Source organism: Oryctolagus cuniculus, chromosome 2, assembly GCF_964237555.1.
Source record: "Oryctolagus cuniculus chromosome 2, mOryCun1.1, whole genome shotgun sequence".
In the NCBI taxonomy this organism is placed as follows: Eukaryota; Metazoa; Chordata; class Mammalia; order Lagomorpha; family Leporidae; genus Oryctolagus; species Oryctolagus cuniculus.
The window spans coordinates 175,472,578-175,495,486 of NC_091433.1; the positions used below are offsets into that span (position 1 = coordinate 175,472,578).

The 22,909-nt window shown below is 49.1% G+C and overlaps 1 protein-coding gene across 2 annotated transcripts; it reads right to left on the bottom strand.

Moving 5' to 3' along the window:
* Positions 1 to 794: 794 nt before the first annotated feature.
* Positions 795 to 21,599, bottom strand: GCKR (glucokinase regulator). 2 transcript variants are annotated; one of them, XM_002709800.5, is made up of 19 exons: positions 21,255 to 21,587; positions 20,814 to 20,969; positions 20,563 to 20,631; positions 19,923 to 19,991; positions 19,460 to 19,533; positions 19,046 to 19,112; positions 18,824 to 18,877; positions 17,067 to 17,161; positions 14,053 to 14,158; positions 11,784 to 11,902; positions 11,058 to 11,156; positions 10,754 to 10,851; positions 10,333 to 10,409; positions 9,885 to 9,981; positions 9,608 to 9,705; positions 9,444 to 9,527; positions 4,745 to 4,894; positions 1,976 to 2,110; positions 795 to 1,176 (listed from the first exon to the last, which is right to left on the bottom strand). In XM_002709800.5, the coding sequence occupies exons 1-19, from the start codon at positions 21,312 to 21,314 to the stop codon at positions 1,015 to 1,017; spliced, it is 1,869 nt and encodes a 622-aa protein (XP_002709846.1). In that variant the 5' UTR covers positions 21,315 to 21,587; the 3' UTR covers positions 795 to 1,014. The 2 variants fall into 2 exon arrangements, with proteins under 2 accessions (XP_002709846.1, XP_051696004.1); XM_051840044.2 differs by lacking the exons at positions 11,784 to 11,902; positions 14,053 to 14,158 and having other exon boundaries at positions 21,255 to 21,599.
* Between the last annotated feature and the right edge of the window lie 1,310 nt (positions 21,600 to 22,909).

Sequence of the window (22,909 nt, forward strand, 5' to 3'; positions counted from 1 at the left end):
AGAGATATAACGCTGCACTGGAAAGACGTAGAAAGGAAAACACTAATCAGATAGAGGCTGGGGGCCCTCAGATGTATAGAAGGGACCTTATGGCTGCCTTTGAAAGGTTGATCATCACATAAAACCTACATCCGGCTCCTTAGTAGCCACCCTCCTACCTAAAAGCTCCAGGGACCTTCTTTACAGAGGTTTTGTTATGGTGTTCCTGGGTGTCTGTAACCTGGATATTTCTTGGGCACAAGAGGGAGCCATCTCTCTACTATCAGAGCCATACATCACAGTTATTGCAGGACTGGCATGGATCTGGGGTGAACAAGGGTACCCTTGAGATCTACAATGTGCAGACTAGAGTTTCCAGTCTTTGTTGGTTCTTGCCACCAAAGGATGTTCAGCACCCCCAGAGCTCCTTGTGTTCCTCCTACACACATGGGGCTGGGGATGCAACCCCTACTTCATAATCTAATATCTGGGTGTAGAATCCTTATCCTAGTGATAAGGATTCTGTCATGTCGAATCAAGATTGCCTTTCCCTGGGTGTCTTATGTTAGGAATTATCTTAAAGTTCCCACCTCTTCTTGATTTGTGTCTGTGTGATCGCAGTGTGTGCCCATGTGCACATGCACGTGCCTGTATGTTGGAAATGGGGGATACTGTGATGCTAGAATCATGTTTGATCAGGGGCCATACAAAGAGGGATGGGGTAAGAATTAAAGAAATCTGATGTTGAGATCAACCTATGCCACCCATCCTGTCCCACTTCTCATCCACTGAGTCTGTTTACTGACCTTGGAAGGTTAACTTTCCAAAACAAGACATTGGATTTTATTTTTGATATCAGAATAAGCCAGTGAACATGGAAACCACTGGGTCAAGAACAAGAACTTCTCCTCCAGGATGGTCAGACTCTTTCTTCCCATGTTGAGCTGTAGGTGCCCCTGGAAACTGGACTTCTTCCTCCCATCACATGTGCTGCTGGCACAAGTCCCCTTGGGCCCCGCTGGCTGGGCTGTCAGTTCACTGCACAGCAGGCTCCTGGGGGTCCGCGCTGCGCTTCCGACCGGGCCCGGTGAGGGCGCTCCTGACAGCCTCGCAGACGGAAGAAGCTGCAGCCAGGTGCGCCTGAGCCTCAGGGATCGAGCACCGGAAGAGGAGGCTCAGCAAGGCTACGGGAATCACCTGTGGGCAAGAGGCGAGAAGAACTGCAGGCTGAGACAGTGAGGTCATGTGAAGCAGAACCCTGGAGGAGTTCAAGCACTCAGAGTGGGAGTCAGGATCCACCAGGGTGGATGCAAGAATAGAAAGACACCAAGACTACAAAGTGGTGGGGGCCAGAGTTGTGGCATAGCAGGTTAAGCTGCCATCTGTGATGTAGGTATCCCATATGGGCACTGGTTCCAGTGCCGGCTGCTCGGCTTCTGATCCAGCTCCCTGCTAATGCGCCTGGGAAAGCAGCGCAGGACGGTCCAGGTACTTGGACCCCTGCACCCACGTGGGAAACCCAGATGAAGCTCCCAGCTCCTGGCTTCAGCCTGGCTGTTGCAGCCATTTGGAGAGGGAACCAGCAGTTGGAAGATATCTCTCTCTCTCTCTCTCTCTGCCTCTCCTTCTCTTTCTGTAACTCTGTCTTTCAAATAATTAATTAATATTTTAAAAATAAAAGAAGACTAGCAACTGGTAATGCAGTGGGTCAACAGCAGGGAGGAACCAAAAAACTCCTATTCTTCCTTAAAAACCCAGTCCAAACACACACCCCCCCCCCCCCTTCTGACGCTCCTCTTAGGCAGAACAGAAGACCCTTTCCTATGCCTCTGTAGTACCTTTTTCACAACTCTGTGACCGTTTGTCACTGTCACATAAATGAGGAGCTCCTGGTGGACAGAATGTCACTGAACTTTGTAAACCCAGTGTCAAGCAAAGTTCCCGACACATTGAAGTACTCACTAAGTGTTGAAAGAGCAGCCCTTGGGCAGGATACCTGATCTTTGCAGTGTGCAACCTCGATGTGGCGGGAGATGGGAGCAGCGCGAATATCATCTGACAACGGCTGAGGAAAGTGAATCGCCTGGAGTAGGCTTTCAATGCATCGCGCCTTGGACTGTCCAGAGAACCGCTGTGGAACAAGTAGTAAGGTCAGTTCCAGGCGAGAAAGCCAGAACTGAGTGAGGTCAAGGAAGAACTGGGAAGGTGGGAGGCTGGGATACTGAAGAAGGAACATAGACAGTCCCATAATTCCCGGGGATGGGGAAAATGGAGTTAAAATAGGTGGTGGATGTGGTGTAAGCTGCCGCCTACAGTGCCAGCATCCCATATGGGCACTGGTTCCAGCCCTGGCTGCTCCACTTCCTATCCAGCTTGCTCTCTGCTATGGCCTGGGAAAGCAGTGGAGGATGGCCCAAGCCCTTGGGCCCTTGCACCCATGTGGTAAACCTGGAAGAAGCTCCTGGCTCCTGGCTTTGGATGGGCCCAGCTCCGGCCATTGCAGCCAGTTGGGGAGTGAACCAGTGGATGGAAGACTTCCTCTCTCTTTCTCCCTCTCTCTCTCTCTCCCTCTCCTTCTCTCTATATGTAACTCTGACTTTCAAGTAAAATAAATAAATCTTAAAAAAAAAAAAATAGGCGGTGGGCCTTGACTGGCTGGGTTAAACTGCAGAACTAATGGCAGATTGGACAAATTCTCAGCTGTGTCCCACCAACATCATAGGTTGCTAATCTTAAAATGTACGCCCTCCCTCTAGTTTTCTCCTTAATTAAAGCATTCTGCACCCTGCTGCCAAGACTGTTCATTTGCAGATACTGCTTCCGTTTTGTCACTGCCTGTCCCTCTATCTAGCTCAGCACTGTCCAGTAGAAATATACTGCAAGCCACATGTGTAATTTTCAGTTTTCTAATAGATACATTAGAAAAGAGATAGGACGTAGCATTTGGTGCAGCAGTTAAGATGTTGCTTGGGATGGCTGCATCCCATGTCAACCTTCAGGCTGTGCTTCCAAGTCCAGCTTCCTGCCGGTGTGTACCCTGGGAAACAGCAGGTGATGGCGCAAGTACTTAGGTCCCTGACGACCACATGGGAGAGTTGGATTGAGTTCCTAGCTCCAGGCTTCATCCTGGCCCAATCTTGTTTGCTGTGGGCATTTGGGGAAAGAGCTAGTAGATGGAAGATCTCTTTCTGTCTGTCTGTCTGTTTCTCTGTCTCTGCCTTTCAAATAGAATTAAAATAAAAAATATAAAGAATAGGAAAATTCATTTTTAATAATTTAATGAGATATATAAAGTATTTCAACATGTAAGCAATATTAAAAGTTATGAGGTATTTTACAATATTTTTGCAATAAGTCTTTGAAATCTGGTGTGTATTTTACAATCATGGAATACCTTGATTTGGGTGCTCAAATTAAAAAGTGAAACGTAGTCCTACCGAAACAATAAAGTTGCATTTAATGAAAAAAAAACTGCTTTAATTTTTAAATAAAACTAAAATTCAGTTTCTCAGCCACACTAGCCACATTTTGAGGTTCAGTAATGGCGTATGGCTGGTGGCCATGTTTTGGAAAGCACTGGCAAGTTCAGATTCCTGTCTGGCTCTAACCTTCTGCTCCCCTCTAACCCCTCCCCACTCTGGTCAGTGTTCCTTTCATTCCTGCATCTACCCAAGTTCCTAACCAGCAGGCCTAGCGCAAATATCACCTCTTCCGTGGAGCCTCTGTTTGCTGTAGTGTGTACGGACTCCACCTCCACCTCTTCTGGAGTTCCTCTGGACTTCAGTGATGACCATAGATTGTCTTAGGGACCTGGCGTGCTTACTAGATGCTCACTGACTTATTCCTTTCACTGCATTTAGCACTAAAACCATAGGACATCCTGTAACATTTGAATTTCAGATAAATAATGAAAAAAATTATATATGTGCCAAATATTGCATAGGACATTTTACGCTAAAAATTATTCCTTATTTATCTGAAATGCAAATTTAACTGAGTGTCCTGCATTTTACTTTGCTAAATCTGGCAGCCATATTTTCATGGCCATCTGTCACGCTATCCGCTCAGCATCCATTCCTCCTCCTTCTGGCATCAACACCTTGGTTTTCCTCTGGGGAACCATCGCTCTGCGTGCTCAGGCCATGATGCTAGACTGAGGCTCACCTCCCAGCCCTTCCTACACTACTATCTTGAAAGTACATAGACAAGTGTGGATACAGTGCTCTTTCCCCTTGAGCTCAGCAGTTGGTTCCGGGTTGTGCATGTGACCCAAGCCAAACCAGTGAGAGCCTTGCCCCTGGCATTTGTGAGAATCTTGTAGACAAATCCACTTTCTGCCCACTAAGGTTGCTAAGTTGGTTAGACGTCAGTCTGGCACTACAGATGGCCGATTGGCCACTTAATGGAGAAAACCTACCCGAGAATGAGTGAAACCCAGAGGAAGGCAGAGCTAAGGCCCGAAGGTTCTGGAGCTCATCAGTAGAGTACCTGAATCCAGCTGCTCTGGGGCATTTGCCTTGGTTAGCGTGAACCAGTATGAACCTAGTTTCTGTCGCACACTTGGAACTAAAAGAATCCTTCCTATTGTTTATAGTTCTACAAAAATTTCTTAAAGGAAAAGATGCACCTAACAGAAGCATGAGAAGAACTCAGGAGAAAAGTCAGCCCTTACCCTACGTATCTCCACAGCTCTGCAAAGCACCCTCCTGTGACAACCTGGACATTGAGGCCAGACCCACCCAGCCCCTCCCACTCACGGCCCTACCTGCAGCATGGCCAGGGCCCGCCAGAAGAGCTTGGAGTTGCTAATGCGGATTTCCAGCATGTGGTTTTGTAGGATCTTCCCAAGAAGCACGTGGGCCCCTGTACTCACCGTATTCAGCACCCATTTGGTGCTAAGCTCACGCTGGAACTTCTAAAAAGGGAAGACACAAGAGTGTTGAAAATTAGAGGAAGTGAGAAAGCAGGTTGGATAGGGCCCTATTATCTGATAGGAAATCAACAGTCGAAAACAAGGGACCAAAATGATTTGTTTGACCAACTAAAGGTCTAATTGTTGGAGACGGTAAGTGCAAACCAGGACTGTCCCATGCAAACCCGGAGCCTTCACCTATGTGTGAGCATGTTTTAATTAATTAATTTTACTTGAGAAGCAGAGAGAGAGAGAGAGAGAGAGAGAGAGCGAGCTCCCACCCACTGATTCATTCTCCAAATGCCTGCAACAGCTGGGGCTGGGCCATGCGGAAGCTAAGAGCTCAGAACTTGATTGGGTGTAGGACTCAAGTACTTGAGCCATCACCCACTGCCTCACAGGGTGTACATTAGCAGGAAGCTGAAATGGGGACCGTGGCTGGGACTCGAACCTAAGGATTCCAATATGGGGCGCAGTCATTCCCAAGCTGTTGCTTAATGGCTCAAGGCCTCTGCCACCCATGTGGGAGACCCGGATGATACTCTGGGCTCCTGGCTTCAGCCTGGGCCAGCCCCAGCCACTGCAATCATCTGGGGGAGTGAACCAGCAGACAGAAGATCTTTCTCTTTCTCTCTTCCTATCGCTCTCTCTTTCAAAAGATAAATAATTTTTTAAAAAGAAAACAGTGAACCTAACTGTTTATTACATTGATAACATCACTACAGAGAAAAAAGAATCAATTCAAATTATTCGTCAATACTTCACTCTGATTATATACCTTTAGTGGGATATGATCATAAAACAAAAAGAACTGCAAAGAAATCTTGAACATTTTTTGGTAACTTTTGTAGGTGATAGGTGGTATTAGGGTAGCAACTCTACAACTGTTTAGTGTATATTTTAGGACTGAATAAATATGTGATGATGTTGTAAATCAATGTTCTTGCTAAAGGAAAAGAGGAAGAAAAGTCAGAATATGTATGTGCATATATATAGCACACACACACACGTGCCCTTGTTCTTTGTACTGATAGAGATTAGAGGCAAAGACATACCAGCAGCAGTGTGAACATACCCAGCAACCAGAGTTTTAACAATAGAACCCAGGAAGAATGAGGAGTCCCTGGAAGGATTGCGATTCCAGGGCTGGACCAGAGAAAGGACAGTTGAATCTGTGACCGTGTTTTTGGGTTCCTCCATATAATATTAACTGGGTGAAATAGTGTACTGTACACACAGCAATGTAAATAATAATAAGAAAGAGACCAATAAACAGCAGTGGCATGATTTTTGGACTATCTTGTTACACAAAACCTATAAGATACAAAAGGATTCTATCCTTTGCTTAAAAATAAGTGGATTTCCTTTCTTCTTTTTTTTTTCACAAAAAGAAATATAGCAGAGGATTCAAATACTGATGTGAATAAATCACAAGAATCATTTTGAGCATTAAAATGCATGAGTAATGAAAAATGGATTAAAACACATTTAACAACATCACACTCATGAATCTATACAAACACTAAGCAAATAAACAGAAATGGCTAGGAGGGAGAAGAGAAAGTTTTGCTGGACAGAAGAATACAAGCTATAACGTAGACAGAAGGGATAGAAATAGCAAAGCCACCCCAGTCGTAAGCTGACTCAGCCAAGGATCATGGTGGACGCCGAGATGACGCTGAGGGACAGGACACAAAGAATGCAGGCAGGCACTTCTTTCCAGCGATCAAACCCGGTGTCACCAGCAGAGTGACAGGCTGCATCAGGCACCTGCTGCGGTGATGCCCTGATGAGGACACCACCTCCCTTTTGCAGTACTCACGCCAAAAAATGGGCCCCAAACATAAGGCAGAAGCAACCAGGCCAATCCAAAGTGAGGCACATTCTGGAAGACAATGGCCTAGACGTCTTAAACGTCAATGTCACCGAAGACAAAGAAAGAAAGAAAGAAGGCCGAGGAACTCAGCTAGATTAAAGGAAACCACAGAGACCTGATAACTAAATGCAATGAGTTATCTTTGATTGGGTCCTGGATCCAGAAAAATAAAAACAATATGGGAGAATGGAGGGCAGTTTGAATATGATCTGGATATTAGACAGTAGTATTTTTATTAATTGCTATTTTCCTGAGTGGATAATTATACCATACGTATGTAAACAGATGCCCTTGTTCTTAGGGGACACATGCCAAAGTAATTAGTGTGAAGTGTCGTGATAGCTCTAATTATCTTTCAAATGATTCAGAGGAAAGAAGAGGTGAAACAAATGCGGAAAATGTTAATGATTGTTGAATTTAGAGAAAAGCATATGGGTGCTCATTGTACTATTCTTGCAATTTCTCTGTAGGTTTGAAATTTTTCAGAATAAGGATGTGGGGGCAGTTTGTATCAAAAATATTTCTACAGCTAAAGATCTACCAGCCCTAATGGATGTCTCCTATTTCAAACAGTTACAATCCAGTTAAAGGAATAAAGCCAGCACCAAGCAAAAGACAAAATTCACAAAGGAAAAGATTGGTAGATTTGACTACATAAAAATTTAAATGTCTCTGCATCACAATTATAAAAATATAATAAACAGAAAAAAATCTAGAACAACAAAAAAGGCTACTGTCTATAAATACCCCTTCTTACAAATCAGTAAGACTAATAAATAAATAAATACCTTCCAAAAAGAATGAGTGAATATACCCAGAAGACTTACTAAAGCAGTACATGGGGGCCTGTGTTGTAGCATTATGGGTTAAGTTACCACCTGTGACACCAGCATCCCATATGGGCCCTGGTCTGTGTCCAGCTGCTCCACTTCTGATCCAGCTCCCTACTAATGCAACTGGGAAAGCAGCAGCAGATGGGCCAAGTGCTTGAGCCCTTGCACCCACATGGGAGACCAAGAAGAAGCTCCCGGCTCCTGGCTTCAGATTGGCCCAGCTCCGGTCGTTGCAGCCATTTGGAGAGTGAACCAGTGGATGAAAGTATATTGCTATCATAAGCTTTTTCTTTTAAGCTACAATTACTTAAAAGATCACAAATACCATTCTCTACTATTTTCCTTATCCCTGGAATAGTACCTGGCATATGATGTTTGTTGAAGGAAGGAAGGAAGGAAGGAAGGAAGGAAGGGAGGGAAGGTCTGGTTCTTACATACAACTGAAATTTTTATATGGTGAATAAACCACAGATTTAGAGTCACAAGTCTTGAGTTCAAATCCTGACTCCTACTTTAGCTATATAGCCATGATCACAATCTCTTGGTTTCAACCATGAAATGGCAATATTAAATAGACATTCTTTAGCTGACTGTTCTGAGAACGGAGATAAGGTATATGAGATACTTTGTAAAGTACGAGGAGCTATCCCAGTGTGGAGAAGAATATAACAACTGAGCAGCTAAGGTGACGTGAGCTCAATTACAGAAGACGTCTTAGAAGATGGGAGATCTCAAAGGAGACACTGGACATGCAGAGCATGCAGTAGAGATGTGACAAATGAGCACTGTTTGGAAGGAAGACAAACATACACATTGGAAGGAAAGAGGATCCCCTGCCTAGGATACAGGCTGCCATAGGAGTTCCAACAGCAGGTAAGGCAGCATGCTTGCCTAGAGGGTTGCTAAAGGAGCTGCTCTGAACAATGGGTAAGAGACTGCATCTTTCCCTTTGGGGCCCAGGTTCTGCTCTGTGATGGCTGCGCTGGCGGTGTGTGAAGAAAACGGAAACCCAGGGGGCTAGCGTTGTGGCTCAGTGTTTAAGCTGCCACTTGCAAAGCCAGCATCCCATATTGGAGTGCCAGCTTGAGTCCTGGTTGCTCTGCTAACAATCCAGCTTCCTGCTAATATGTCTAGGGAGGTAACAGAAGATAGACCTTGTACTTGAGCCCTTGCTACAAAGGTGGGAGACCCAGAGGGAATTCCTGGCTCCTGGCTTCTGCCTGGCCCTGACCTGGTTGTTGCAACCATTTGGAGAATGAACCAGCAAATGGAAGATTCTCTCTCTCTCGCTGTCACTCTGACTTTCAAATAAATAAATTGCTCTGACTCTCAAATAAATAAACAGGTGATAGATAGATAGACTTTAAAAAAAAAAGATGTAAAATTGCTGTCTTTTATGGCCCACACAGCAATTGGCATCTAGATCTCTTCATGCCAACTCCAAACTAAATTGCAATGTGCATAGAAACTGATGATTACTTCTAAGTTTATTATTAGTGCTTATACTAGATTATAATTTGATTAGCACATACAGGCTAAACATGATCTGCAGTGATATAAACAGATTATAACTTGCCAAAATATGCCTTAATGGCTTTTGGATAATGACGATAACTATGGTATTGACAATCAACCTGTTCCAAAGGACAAAGGAGATTTCTGTCCAGTGGCCTATACTATGCCTTTAGCATATTCCTAGAGAGAAGTGAACTCAGCAGCTCGTTGCCTTGGAAGCTCTAACTAGTAGTCTGGTAACTCAAGCACTTGCCCAGTTGGCTTTGTGGGGAGACGTAAGCTTCAGAAGAGCCCCTCACTGAAGGGATTGCCTTGTCATCCCCCATACCTGGACGAAGTTCCCTTCATACTCGAAGAAGAGCAGGGGCCATGTGATGCTGATGATGGAAGGAAAGAGCTTCTTCAGGGGGCTCTGAAGAGAAAGGGAGGTGAGCAGGAGAGGTCTTTCCAGGGAGGCCACCCAGAGCCCCCTCCTCAAGGCGGGACCCTCACCGGCAGGGACTGCCCCACAGTGCTGTGCGCCAGGGCCTGGATGTTGCTGGTCTTCTCTTTCACCTGCTCCACCAGCGTCTGCACCTCCGCGAGGTTGTCTAGGAGGCCGGGAAGGCATCAGAGTCGAACGGCTGCTGGGCTGCTCTGATTCCCGCTACCCTAGGGTCCATTCAGGCCTCTCATCCCATTCCTCCCGTGAACTCAGAGAATCCACAGCTCCTCTGAGCTCCCTACCACCTCCGCCCTCCCAACCCACCACTCCCATCATCCCCCTCACCATCCAGAGTGAAGATGAAGACCACAGTGTCGATTTCCGTCAGGGAGGGCAGGATGGACGTCTGGAAGTCCTCCTGGGAGAAGGTGAACTGGGGGCCCTGGGGCAGGAGAAGATGGGAAAGTCCTTCCGGGAAAGCACAGTGGAACACAGACTTGAAGATGCAGGAGGACCCTGGAGGGCAGCTGACACAGATGGAAACCTGAGGCTCCCACAAGCAAAGTATATTGCGCAAGAGGAGGTGGGAAGTCAATGGTGTGGAGCCAGGCTTGGGGGTGAACACAGCTTTCTACACTTCCTGTGCTGCCCCAGAACTCCTGACCTCTCGCTCACAACCCCTTCTCTGGGCCATCTCTCCCAATGTGCCCCCCCCCAATTCTCTTCTCCTTCCCTCCCACCCTCTGCACACCGATGACCTTCACAACTGCCCCAGGTCCCGTCTTCCTCTGACCTGGTTGGTGAGTTCAGCTTTCTGGTTAAACATGTCACTGTGATCACCCATGAGAAAGCCACGGATATCTCGGAAATCTGGGAAATTTAAGGACAGGGAGATAGAAGCGGTGGGTGTCGCAGGAAAGGGAGGTTCTAGACCGTGGGGGTGTCCATGGGGCTGGGAGGGGAAGGCGGCAGGTGGAGCAGAGGATGAGGAGTAACCCATGAGGGAGACCAGAGCAAAGCACAGGAGTAGGAGTTAAGTAATCAAACACTGAGCTGGGGCTTGATGGAAGAAGCATTTGACCGTAATGCTTTTTAAAATAGGGCAGGCTGGGCATAGAGGAACCCCCAGGGTTTGGTAGGACAGTGTCTGGCCAGTGGCCAGCTTGGTTGGGATCAGGAGGAATCAGGAAAGACGTCTGGACCGAGGTCCCCACCAGCGCCAAAGGTGTGGATGCACTCTACTCCGTCCATGATGGCAATGATGCCCAGGGTCTGCCAGCCAACCAAGTGCACACGGCCTTTCTTCTTCAGGCTGAGAGGAGTCGGGGGCCAGCACAGGAGAGACCACAGTGAAGAGGTCAGAGAGGCACTTGGAAGAGCACAGTGGTAGTAAACAAACAAGAAGCCTGCCATGGCCCGCCCCGCGCAGATGCATCGTCCTCACCACCTGACCATGTCTCAGGCAAGGCCCCTGCCCTCAGGGTGACCCCCACCCGGGCCACACACACATCTACACACCTGCTGCTGACTTGCTTCATCAGGGCGGCAATCTTGGGGCTTTGGCTGTAGGTGACCTGATGAGCCCGCTCAAATGTCCGCAGGATTTCCAGGAGGCATCTGGGAAAAAGGCCACCAGCTGCCAGGGAGGGTCCGGCGCCCTCTCAGAGAGCCTCAGAACCCTCCAACCCCACCCCACCCCTTAAAACCTAAGTCCGCTGGTCCTGCTGGGTGCACAGAGAGCAGCGCAGACTGTGTTCGGGAGGAGCAGAGAGGACTTCAGTGGGCAGAAAACTAAAGAACAGGAAGAGGGATAAGAGCACTGGGGAGGCATTGGGAAGAGGGTGGGGCCTGAGAGTTGAAGAGGAAGAAAAGGAACAGTCTGGAAGCGAGGCAGGAAACCTGGGGAAGAGAGGAGGCCCACAGCAGGACGAGCTCTACCCTACATGGCCCGGGTTGTCCCCAGTCAAGGGCCTGCAGAAGCCAGGCTGGCCTTGGAGACCCCAGGCAGGCTCAGGGATTAGGCCTGGCCCTGAGGAATCCAGAGTCCACCGGAAACACGCCAGATTCCACAAGCACGTGGTGGGAACAGCAGCATCCACTTGCCAGCTCCCTTCCTGGGGCAGGTGGCGGGGCGGCAGTCTGGCTGCCACCAGCCCACTTCACAGCTCTGGACTTGCCAGTCCCCCGTGCACACCACCCCTTCCCCTGCCTGACTGATCTCTCTCCTGTCCAGCCCCTCCTTACTTCGGAGAGGCTGCAATGCCCCGGTCCACCGTCTTGTGCGCTGCTAATAACAGGGTTTCCAACAGGACCTTGGTGGCACTTCCGCCTTTCATCCGGGAGGAACCACTGAGACCCTCAGGCTGAGGAGGCAATGACAGCCAAGAGGGAAGGTGAGGGGAAGGAAGACGCTGGAGCCTATGGTTAAGGACCCGTGTTTAGTGACCTCTCGACAGTCCTGGTGGCTCCCAGTGTGCCGTGAGGCAGGCCAAGGAGGGCTTCACTAAGAGGAAGAGAAGAGAAAAGGGGCCACTTCTGATGACCCCTACGGCCCACTCAGGACTCTGGGGAGGAAGTCACAGGATTGGATCTCTTGTTGACCATGTCAAGGGTTTTTTTCAGAGAATGCTTTTCTTTCTGTGCCACCCCCTTCCACCATTCTTTGTCATGGGTCAATCCAAAGACCACATGGTACGTGCTTTGGACAGAGCAGTGAAGTGGCTGTTGCAATGGTCCAAATACATAACACAACACATCAAACAGGCAAAGAGATGCCAGCAAGGAGGATGCCAAGCCCAGTGGCTGAATCTCTCCTCCTACGTCTATGGCAGCACTTTCCACGATACCAAGATGTAGAATCGACCTCAGTGCCTGTCAACAGCTGAGTGGGTGGAGAATAGGCGGTGTACTTACAAAATGAAATATTACTCAGCCATAAAACAGTAGGAATCCTGTCATTCACAACGACATAGATGAGCATTATGTTGGCTGAAATAAGACGGACACTGAAAGAGAAATGCTCCGTGATTTCACCCATAGGTGGACTCTAAAGAAATCGATCTCACAGAAGGGTGGGGAGGAGGCTGGGGAGGAGAAGGGGAGAGGGGAATGGGAGAGGTCAAAGGGTGCAATGTCACAGTTAAATAGTTAATTGTTCTACTGCAGTTAAATGGTCCATTGCACAGCAGGGTGCCTATAGCTAAGAATGGTGTGCTGTATATATCAAAATAGCTGGAAGAGAGGATCTCGAATGTTCTCACTACAAAGACATGATAAATATTTGAGATGAAGAATACACTAATTAATCTGGTCATTAAGTGACACAAACATGCACTAAAATGTCACACTTTACCCTGTAAATATGTATAATTATGTGTCAATCAAACATAGGCTAAAACAAGCAAAGCAGTGATGGAGAAAATAAGATTGAAGGTCAACAATTCCACAGAGGAGAGAAGAACAGGAAGGCTCTGGAAGCTGCAGGTGCAAACCTCTGGCATAACATGAGGTTCTGACTTCCTGTCACACAAAAGGAGGCTCTAGGGAAATGTCAGACGTGCCACCACCAGGAGAGGGAGGCAAAGGCAGCGATTTGGTGAAGGCCCTCACAAGGCCAAAGTCAGGGGAGATGGTTCCAGTGAGATGGAGCTACCACCCAGAGGAGAGCAGAGGAATAGCAGCATTAGAAGCTAAAAAGGCGCACCCAGGGGTCAGCATTGTGGCATAGTAGGTAAAGACTCTGATACGGGGGCTGGCATTGTGGCGTAGAGGGTAAAGCTGTGGTCTACAGTGCCAGCATCCCACATGGGCACTAGTTCACGCCCCAGCTTCTCCACTTCCGATCCAGCTTCCTGCTAATGGCATGGGATAAGCAGCAGAGGATGCCCAAGTACCTGGGCCCCTGCCACCTACAGAAGAAGCCCCTGGATCCTGGTTACCAGCTTCAGCCTGGCCCAGTGCTAGCTGTTGTGTCCATCTGGGGAGTAAATCAGTGGATGGAAGCTCTCTTTCTCTCTGTCTCTCTCTCTCTCTCTCTCTCTCTCTCTCTGCAACTCTTTCTAAATAAATAAATCTTAAAAAAAAAAAAAAAGAAAAAAAGAAAAAGAAAAGCACACCCAGTTTTGGAAAGAACTTCAAAAGGCAGAAGGATGAAACTGCACCATATTTTTTTAAAGTTCATATTTGAAATTTAAATACACAAAGGCAGAATGAGACATCACAACAGCTATTCAATGGTGTCTCTACACAGATGGAAAAGAGAGCCTTTAAATAGCAGCTACTGAAGTGTTTAACGAGTGCTGATTTGAGAGCCAGGGTCAGCAGGAAGGCAAACATCACACGGTGGAAAACAAGAAATCAGGATGTGATTGATAGCGTTAGCAGACACATTATGCCTCCAGAATTTAGAGAAGATGTTATACAGCCCAAAACCAGAGGTCCAAGCAAATAGCAAGCCATTCTCAATTTCAGGGGAGAGGGGAGGGCACATAGGAAAAGAAGAACGAGGCCCTACCCCAACCGCAGGGTTGAGCACAAAAGCTTCCTGTCTCTCCTGCATTTTCTGCATCCGTTCTGCGATTTGTCGGAATGTTGAACTCCAATCTTCAATGGGGTCATTTCTGGGATCCGGAGAGACACAGAGATGGAAGGATTGTCCATGAGTATCTAAAGGAAGGGCTTCAACGAGCAGCTGGGATCTTAGACCACATTGGGTTTGGAGTCAGAAGTCAAAGACTTCACAGAGGTGTGCACACATGGGGCACCATGTCCCTGAACCCCGAGGACAGAGGTAAGTGAAACTTTCAGCAACTGAAGCCCAGAGCAAAGCCAATGCTCAAGTTTAAAGCTCCAGCCTGGGATCAGAGCCTTCTAGTATCCTGGTTCTGCATAAGTCCTGCTGCTGTGGCCACATGAGCCTTGTGTTCTGTAGAACCCTGAAGGAATGAACGCCTGTCATCTGATTATCAAAACTGCCCCCTTATTTTCCATCTTAGGGTCCATCAGAAGCCTTTCCCGTTCCTGGAAGCCCCTCCAAAGAGAGAATCTGTGAGAGAGATGCAGTTCCCAGCCAGGGAACAAAGCTGTAAGGTCTGTAGCCCCTCAGGGTTGGCGAACAGTCCTTGAATGAGTTCATCAGGAACAAAGCAGAGTGTCCATGAGCCTGTTATCTGCTTAGTTACAAATCACAGAATCTGAAAGAATGAGGATCTTCTGTGGTTGATTTATGATGGCTTTGTGAGGGGATCATTTGTGAATCACCCCTTACAGTATACCCCAGAGTTACCACTGTCCTTGGTACCCCAACTTTTCCTTCTCACCCCAGGCCTGCCAAGCTTCCATCCCTTCTTTAATAATTTTTACATTTTTTCTGTATTGCTTCTAAGGCTGACAAATCTCACCTATTTCCTACCCCTTGTGTGACGCAGTTCCTATCATTTGTCCTTAAACTATTTTTATTTTATTTTATTTTATTTTATTTTTTTTTGACAGGCAGAGTGGACAGTGAGAGAGAGAGACAGAGAGAAAGGTCTTCCTTTTGCCGTTGGTTCACCCTCCAATGGCCGCCGCGGCCGGCGCGCTGCAGCCGGCGCACCGCGCTGATCCGATGGCAGGAGCCAGGAGCCAGGTGCTTTTCCTGGTCTCCCATGGGGTGCAGGGCCCAAGCACCTGGGCCATCCTCCACTGCACTCCCTGGCCACAGCAGAGAGCTGGCCTGGAAGAGGGGCCACCGGGACAGAATCCGGCACCCCGACCGGGACTAGAACCCGGTGTGCCGGCGCCGCTAGGCGGAGGATTAGCCTAGTGAGCCACGGCGCCGGCCCTCTGTCCTTAAACTATTTTAAAACTTCTTAGAGACCTAATAAAGAGCAGACAGTGTCCCTGTTGTACGGTTGAAAAATCAAGATCCCCCAGCTAGCCTAGGCATCCGAATCACCTGGAGACTCTTATTTATTAATAACCACGCATTTGGGGGGTGGGACATGCACCTGAGATCCGGGTTCGGCAGTTCTGGAGCACAGCTCCCCCCCCCCCCCATCTGTATTTTTAAAAGCCTCCCAGATGACTCTGATGATCAGCCAAGTTTAAGAGTCACTGATTTAAGGAACAACTGGAAGATCTCCACGCCTACTTTGTTTGAAGCTCTTCACTTCCCTTAGTCACAGGGCCTGAAATTAGCATCCACTGCAGCAGATATATTTTTGGGGAAGAGTCCTCCACGGAAAGGGTCATCCTTTACACCTTGTTATGAATGAAACTACAAGCCCAGCCCTAGCATCTGAGAAAGAATCCAGCTGCTCTCCCTCCCCAGGACCACCGGGAAAGAGTCACAGCTGCTGTAAAGTGACAAGCCTCAGCTGCCACCCCTCCAGGCACAGGCCACCTGGTTTCAGGAGGTGGCCCACTCCAGTGCTTTATTTAACAGAATCCCCAGGGAGGCTTTCAAAAAAAAAAAAAAAATAGGTATTTCTGGGCCTTACCCCAAACTTACAAAAGCAGACCTCTTATATAAGGGACTCAGGATTTTATTTCTTAAAAAATTTTTTAACACTCCCCAGGGCAGCTCAGGCACAGAACCACATCTGAGCGCGGCTGGTTTAACACACTGACTTTCTCTAAGATCAGACAAAGTAGCCATTGAAACAGAGAAAAGGGCTGGTGCTGTGGCGCAGCAGGTTAACACCCTGGCCTGAGGCACTGGCATCCCACATGGGCACCGGTTCTAGTCCCGGCTGCTCCTCTTCCAATCCAGCTCTCTGCTATGGCCTGGGAGAGCAGTAGAAGATGGCCTAAGTCCTGGGGGCCCTGTACCCACGTGGGAGACCCAGAAGAAGCTCCTGGCTCCTGACTTCGGATTGGCGTAGCTCCGGCTGTTGCTGCCAATTGGGGAGTGAACCAACAGATGGAAGACCTCTCTCTCTCTCTGCCTCTCCTCTCTCTGTGTAACTCTGACTTTCAAATAAATAAATGAAATCTTAAAAAAGAAAGAAAGAAAGAAAGAAAGAAAGAAAGAAAGAAAGAAAGAAAGAGAAAAGAGGGAGGCGATTTGTTGGCACAGGGCTCTTGGGAAGGGGACCAGTCAGGAGGAAGCACAGAGGGAATGAGACTAAAATAAGGCGGCAGTTCCTGGCACACACCAACGCCAATCTAAACAATGCTTGGAGCTCGCGCCGAATGAAAGCACAGATCTGTAGAGTCCACGTTTTTCCTGACCCTGTTCTATCTTCCGGATCTTCTTTTCTTTGCCTCTTAAATCCCTGTTTTGAATGTATGCTCTCTTACATGTTATGTAGCATTTGTAGAGCTGCCTCCAGTCCTTTCTGAAGCAGAGAGACTAACTAAATGCACTAAATACACCAACCAACCAAGAAGCAAAAATCTCCTAAGCGTAGGGGCGCCCCTGTTTGCTCAGGTTTGGTGAGCAAGACTACACTCATCTGTCCTCTGTGACTGTGCTGTAGACTTTGATATGTTCCCCCAGCCGCCCCCGCGTTGGCCACTCACCGTCTTTCAACACAGAAGGCTCACCTGGCCATGCTCACTGGATTGAAACCAACCAGGACTGGCAAGAAGACAGCTGTGTTATCCATGCAGTAGTCCATCTGGCCTGCCACAAAGGGAGCCTGATAGCAGGGAGAGAGGAGGGGTGATGGGGAGAAGTGGTACTTTGAATGTTGCCTGAGGCTACGTGCATCAGAATCCTTCAACATCCTGCTAGCAACGCAGGTCCCTAGTGCCAATGAAGATCTACTGGATCGGAATCTGAAAGGGAGGGACCGCATTGTTTTGTTTTAGATTTATTTATTATTTATGTGAAAGGCATGGGGAGAGAGAGAGAGAGAGAGAGAGAGAGAGAGAGAGGTATCTTCCATCCAGTGGTTCACTCACCAAATGGCTGAAACAACCAGGACTAGGCCAGGCCAAAGCCAGGAGCTTCTTCCAGGTGCAGAGGTCCAAGCACTTGGGCCATCCTCTGCTGCCTTCCCAGGCACTTTAGCAGGGAGCTGGGTCGGAAGTGGAGCAGCCGGGACTCGAACCGCCACCCGTATGGGATGCCAAGGCTGCAGGCATCGTCTTTACTCACTACACCACAGCACTGGCCCCAGGGTCCACATTTGTAACAAGTTTGCTGGGGCCAGCGCTGTGCTATAGCACGAAAAGTCGCTGCCTGTGGCTCCGGCATCCTATATAGCTACCGGTTCGAGTCCCGGTTGCTCTATTTCTGATCAAGCTCCTTGCTAATCTGCCTGGGAAAGCAGCAGAAGATGGCACAAGTTCTTGGGCCCCTGCACTCAGGGGGAGACCTGGAAGAAGCTTCTGGGTTCATCCTGGCCCAGCCCAGCCATTGCAACCATTCGGGGTGTGAACCAGTGGATGGAAGATCTCTCTGTCTCTGTCTCTGACTCTCTAACTCTACCTTTCAAATAAATAAATAAATCTTAAAAAAAAATACCAATTTGCCAAGGCTACTCGGTTTTTAATAAGTTCTCCAAAGAAATCTTCTGCATGGTAAAGTCTGAAAAACCACAGGAGTAAATTGTAAGCTCCTTGAAGCCAATGCCCTGTTCGCCTCATGTGCCCCTTTGACGGCTAACAATGCTGGGATCTAGCTTTTGCTCGGTGAATTCTCAGAATCAGAGAGCTGCAGAGTTGAGAGAACACTTGGGTTCGTCTAGTCCAGCGCTTAACAAACACTGGGCATCTTGTTAAAAATGCAGATTTAGACTCAGCAGGCCTGGGGAGGGGCCTGAAATCCTACATGTCTAATAAGCTCCAGAGGCCGCTGGTGGTGCTAACGTGGCAACCACACTTTCAGCAGCAAGGGACTAGTCCAGGGACCAGATTTTTCTGCAAAGACCTAGAGAGTAAATTTGCTTTGGGCTTTGTGGGCCCTGTGATCTCTGTCCAACTGTTCAACTCTAAGGTCGCGCTATGAAAGAGGCATAGGCCATATGGAAACACAAATGGCTATGTTCCAATAAAGTCTTATTTACAAAAACAGGAAGCTGGCAAGATTGACCTGACGGTGTGGTTTGCTGACCCCTGAACTAGTCGGTCCACCTATGTTGGTTGTGGATGATTGATACACAGCTATCCTGAGAAAGGTTCCCTTCCCCCACTTCCCACATTCATTAAACCGGATCCAACTCAGGGAAACCAAAATCAAGTTCCTATGCACAGACATTGTTTCCTGGCTCCACCATGTCAGTCCAGCTTCCACGCCATTTCCTTCCCACCCCGTTCCTCCATGTAAAACAGATCCACTCAATCTGCCGCACACTCACAGAGAGTCCCACCGAAATGCCGATGACGATCACCCTCTTCTTCCCCGCAGCCACCTAGGAGAGGAGGAAGTGCCGGGTGACGGGTGGCACACACCCATTGTGTGCCGACGTCAGGGCCAGCACCAGGGCAGGGAAAGGCTGTGGCTGAATGTCGGGGTTTTTATGTCCTGTGAGGAGGAACAGCTAGGGGTCTCTGGTTGAGTATCGGTGGGAAGCACAGACCTTCTTCAGTTCCTCAATCCCATGTAGAGCACTGTCTTCTGTCCCCTCTCTAGAGGCCACCACAGACCTAAGAGGACAGAGTCAAGGTCAGTGATACTGGCTGGGAAGAGAAGCATATGGTTTCTTGAGGCAGGCAGGCAAGAGAAGAGAATGAGGGAAAACTATCACTGAATAAGCAACCACTGATGGCTGGTCACCATGATAGATACTCCACAGAGTCAAAAAAAAAAAATTCAAATAACTACAAGCAGTAGTCAGGCGACATTAGTGTGTGAAGTGAGCCCAGTGTAAGGCAATAAGGAGTGGTGGGGACCAGGGTAAACTGAATGTGAACTCTTATTGAAGACGTTCAAATTCAATTTCTAAAAAATACTATTCTGGTGAAATAAAATACTCCTGGGTCATCTCGCTCACCTGTCACCTCCTGCAATGAGGTAGGTGTAAAGAGGTTTCTGTCCGAGGCCTCTCATCAGCTGGTTAAAGGAAACCTGTCAAAGGGCAGAGGCCGGGAAGAGGTAAGGATCACCAAGGAACAATTGTTGTGGAGTTTCAACTCCTAGAAGGCATAGGTTGCATAATGGCTGTCTTCATCCAGTCCTACTTGCAGTCCAGCACTTAGAAATGCTATCTGGAGATGATTAAGTGGGGGCCCATGAGATTTAGAGAATTGGCAATGGACTGGTAGGGCTGGGAGAGGCTGAGAAGAAACGAGACTCCGCGGGGAGATGCAGCTTTTGGAGACTAGAGAGAGCGAGCCAGTCCCGGAGTCCAGGTTGAGGGAGGGGTGCACCTGGAAGCCTTGCTATGATCAACTTCCTAGTCCCATAAAGTCATCCCAGAAGGGGGAGGAAGGAAAAACAGGCACCGGGGCGCTCACCGACATGAGGAACGCCATCCGGCCAGAAGTGCCTCCTCCACTCAGCACCACCAGCCCCCCGTCAGGCTCCTAAGGAAGGAATCATCCCCGGGTCAGTAACAGAAGAGGAACTGGAAGGTCTCCTTATCCTTCCTTTCATTGCAAAATTGAACAGAACACAGGCTGTTGGTGCAGCAAAAAGAACCCTCGACTCAGGCAAGAAATCTCAGTTTGACTTAGCTTAGCTACTTATTCAAAGCCTTACTTATCCCAGACAGGACTGAAGACAGCTTTGTCGTCTAAATAAAAACAAATGATGAAAGCAGCAGCATCCATCAATTATTAGCTAATTGTATTTGGGCAAGCTACTGTGATTATCCTTCCTAAGTCTTTCTCATTAAAAAAAAAAAAAATACAGGCAGTAATGCCAAGTCCGCAGGTTCGGGGAAGGTAACGGCTATGAACGCGCATTGCCTATTTTAGTGTATGATGGAGATAATGGTTATTATTATAATCATTCCTGATTAAGAAGATGACAACAAGGATCCAAAAGGGAGGACTGGCAGAGGGGGCCAACTGAGAGCTATAAAAGTGAGAGATGGAGATCGCTCCCCCCAGAGAGAGAAAGTTACGGGGCAGGAGGTGGATGGAGGGACGGTACCTTCAGCACTTCCTGAACTTTCCCAGCCACTTGTGCCATGGTGGTCAGAACTGACTCGCTGTACAGTCGCTGTGGGGGACAGGTAGGTAGCAATCAGAAGCCAAGGGAAGGAGGACAGCGGGTGGGGGTGGGGAGGGCTCTCAGGGCTTCCAAAATCAGGAGCAATGGTCTGAGAGGGCAGAGGTTGAGGTGGGCTTAGGGTTAGGGTTGGCATCTTGATTTGCCTTTCACAGGGGATGGGTCTGGGTCACCTGGTACGTGGGCACGACTTGCCCCTCCTCCTGGAAGATCTCAGCATCACATTGCCCCAGCAACTGAACAATTCTCTCTGCATCTGCTTTGTCCAGGTCTCGGGTCAGTGGGTTTGACTTCTCTGTGATTGGCACAGCAGCCTCATACCCAGACAACTAGGAGGAAGGGGAGACAGAGATGGAGGCTAGACGTTAAAGTCTGCTGAACAGGAGGTGGGAGTGGTGGCAGGCACAGTGTTAGGATTCTGCACACACACACACACACACACACACGCCAGGAACTTAGTCTGCACTTGGGCCTCTGCACCTGCTAGGAAAAAAGATCAAACAGGAAGACAGGAGGGCAGAGGAACTGAGCAAAAACCTCGGGTAGAGGGAAATCCAGATGAAAGGTGATCCTCGGAGTCAGTGAGAAGGCCAACATGGAGAAGGGGGTCTCACCTCCCACTCGCCAGGCTCCGGGGTCTCAATCACATGTTGAAAGCGTTTCGTGCCCGGCATGGTCCCGTCCTGTGGGCACCCTGTCCTGCCTGCCTCTTCAGCCACGCAAACTCCACTGGTGGCAATGACCACTTCCAGCTGGCAGGGCCTTATCTGAGCTACAGCGATGATTAACCCAGGGACTCGCCTCTCTGAGCGCCACCCCCTGCACCTCTGCCCAGTCACTAGGCCCCCAGGTGGCTGGCAAGCCCAGGGGAGTTCCCGGGCCTCCCCTTCACAAGCTCCCCCGACTTGCCAGCCCTGGCCGTGGCCCCTGAAGTCCCACTGCTCTTGCCCATCAGGTACAATGGCCTGTTCTCTGCAGGACCTGGAGCCTGCGCATGCAAGACAACCCCCAGGCCAGAGAGGACGCCTGGGCAAGAGCGCTCTGAGACCAGGATGCCTCGGGAGGCCAGAGATCAGGGTCCTCGGGGCAGCAGGAGTCAGAGGACCATGGCCTGATCACGTGCTCGGCACCCACGGTCCTGCCCTGCCCTGCCCCACTGGCCCATTTTCCCGTCTCTTCTCAGCAAGGAAGGCACTGGAAGCCTCAGAGCCCTGGAGTGCAAACCCTGAACTGGATATTACCAGGGAAAAGAGCCGCAGAAGTAGAAATCCCACAGTGAGGCCCAGGGACCACAGAATGCGCCCTAAATACAACAGGAGCCGGCGCTTAACTAACACGGAACCACCGGCTTCTCATATCCACACCCGGATAGTCCAAGCTGGCACCCTCACGGCTCAGATGCGGACACCCAGGCTCAGAGAAGTGAAGTCGGTTGCTTAAGGTCACACAGCCAGCCACAGTAGGACCCACGCTCAGGCACACTCCTCTCCCAGATGTCATGCTAAGCCAAGAGTTTAAATAACTTTAAGGCTCTGTGGTTGTTGAGTGAACAAAGTCACTAAGTGGGTGCCAAAGATCATAATCGCCCATTCACACGGCGGGCGCCTTAGATTTGTGAAGATCCCTCCCAAGGGCGTCTCATTTGGTCCTCAGCACAGCCTTGTGGGCTTGCATTCGCTCTGCTTCACAGGTGGGCTACCTGAAGCGCAGGTTCATTTCTTCAAAACCGCAGAGTTTAAAAAAAAAAAGAAAGAAAGAAAGAAAAAGAAAAGCTAAAGGTCTTTGCTCGTTAACGCTCTCTAAACCTAGCCCTCTTAACAATCGCCGCGCTCAGCTCTTATGGTAATGTCAGACCCATAGGAGACGCTCAATACATATTTGTTGAATAAATGAAAGAATGAATGAGGAGGCGAACGGAATCCGGCCAGGCGATGAATGGCAAAGACATTTAAAAAGCTGACGCAGTCTGCAAGCAGGAGATGGCTCAAACCATCCTCCTCGCCACCCCTCAGCCCTCCCGCGCCCGCAGCAGACCCCCTCCTCCCAGGTGCCCGAGACCCTCGCCACTGCGCGGGTCCCCGCGCCCCCGCCGGCTCGCGGCTGAGCGAGGCGAGCGAGCCGGCGGGACCCGGGAGGCCGCCATTGAGAGGGTCGTGGGAGGAGCCCCGAGAGAACCGGGTTGGGGGCGGGGGATGACGGCGGCGAGAGCCCCGGCGGGGCGGGGCGGGCCCGCACGTCCCGGCCGGGCTGCGGCGGTGCGAGCCGGGCC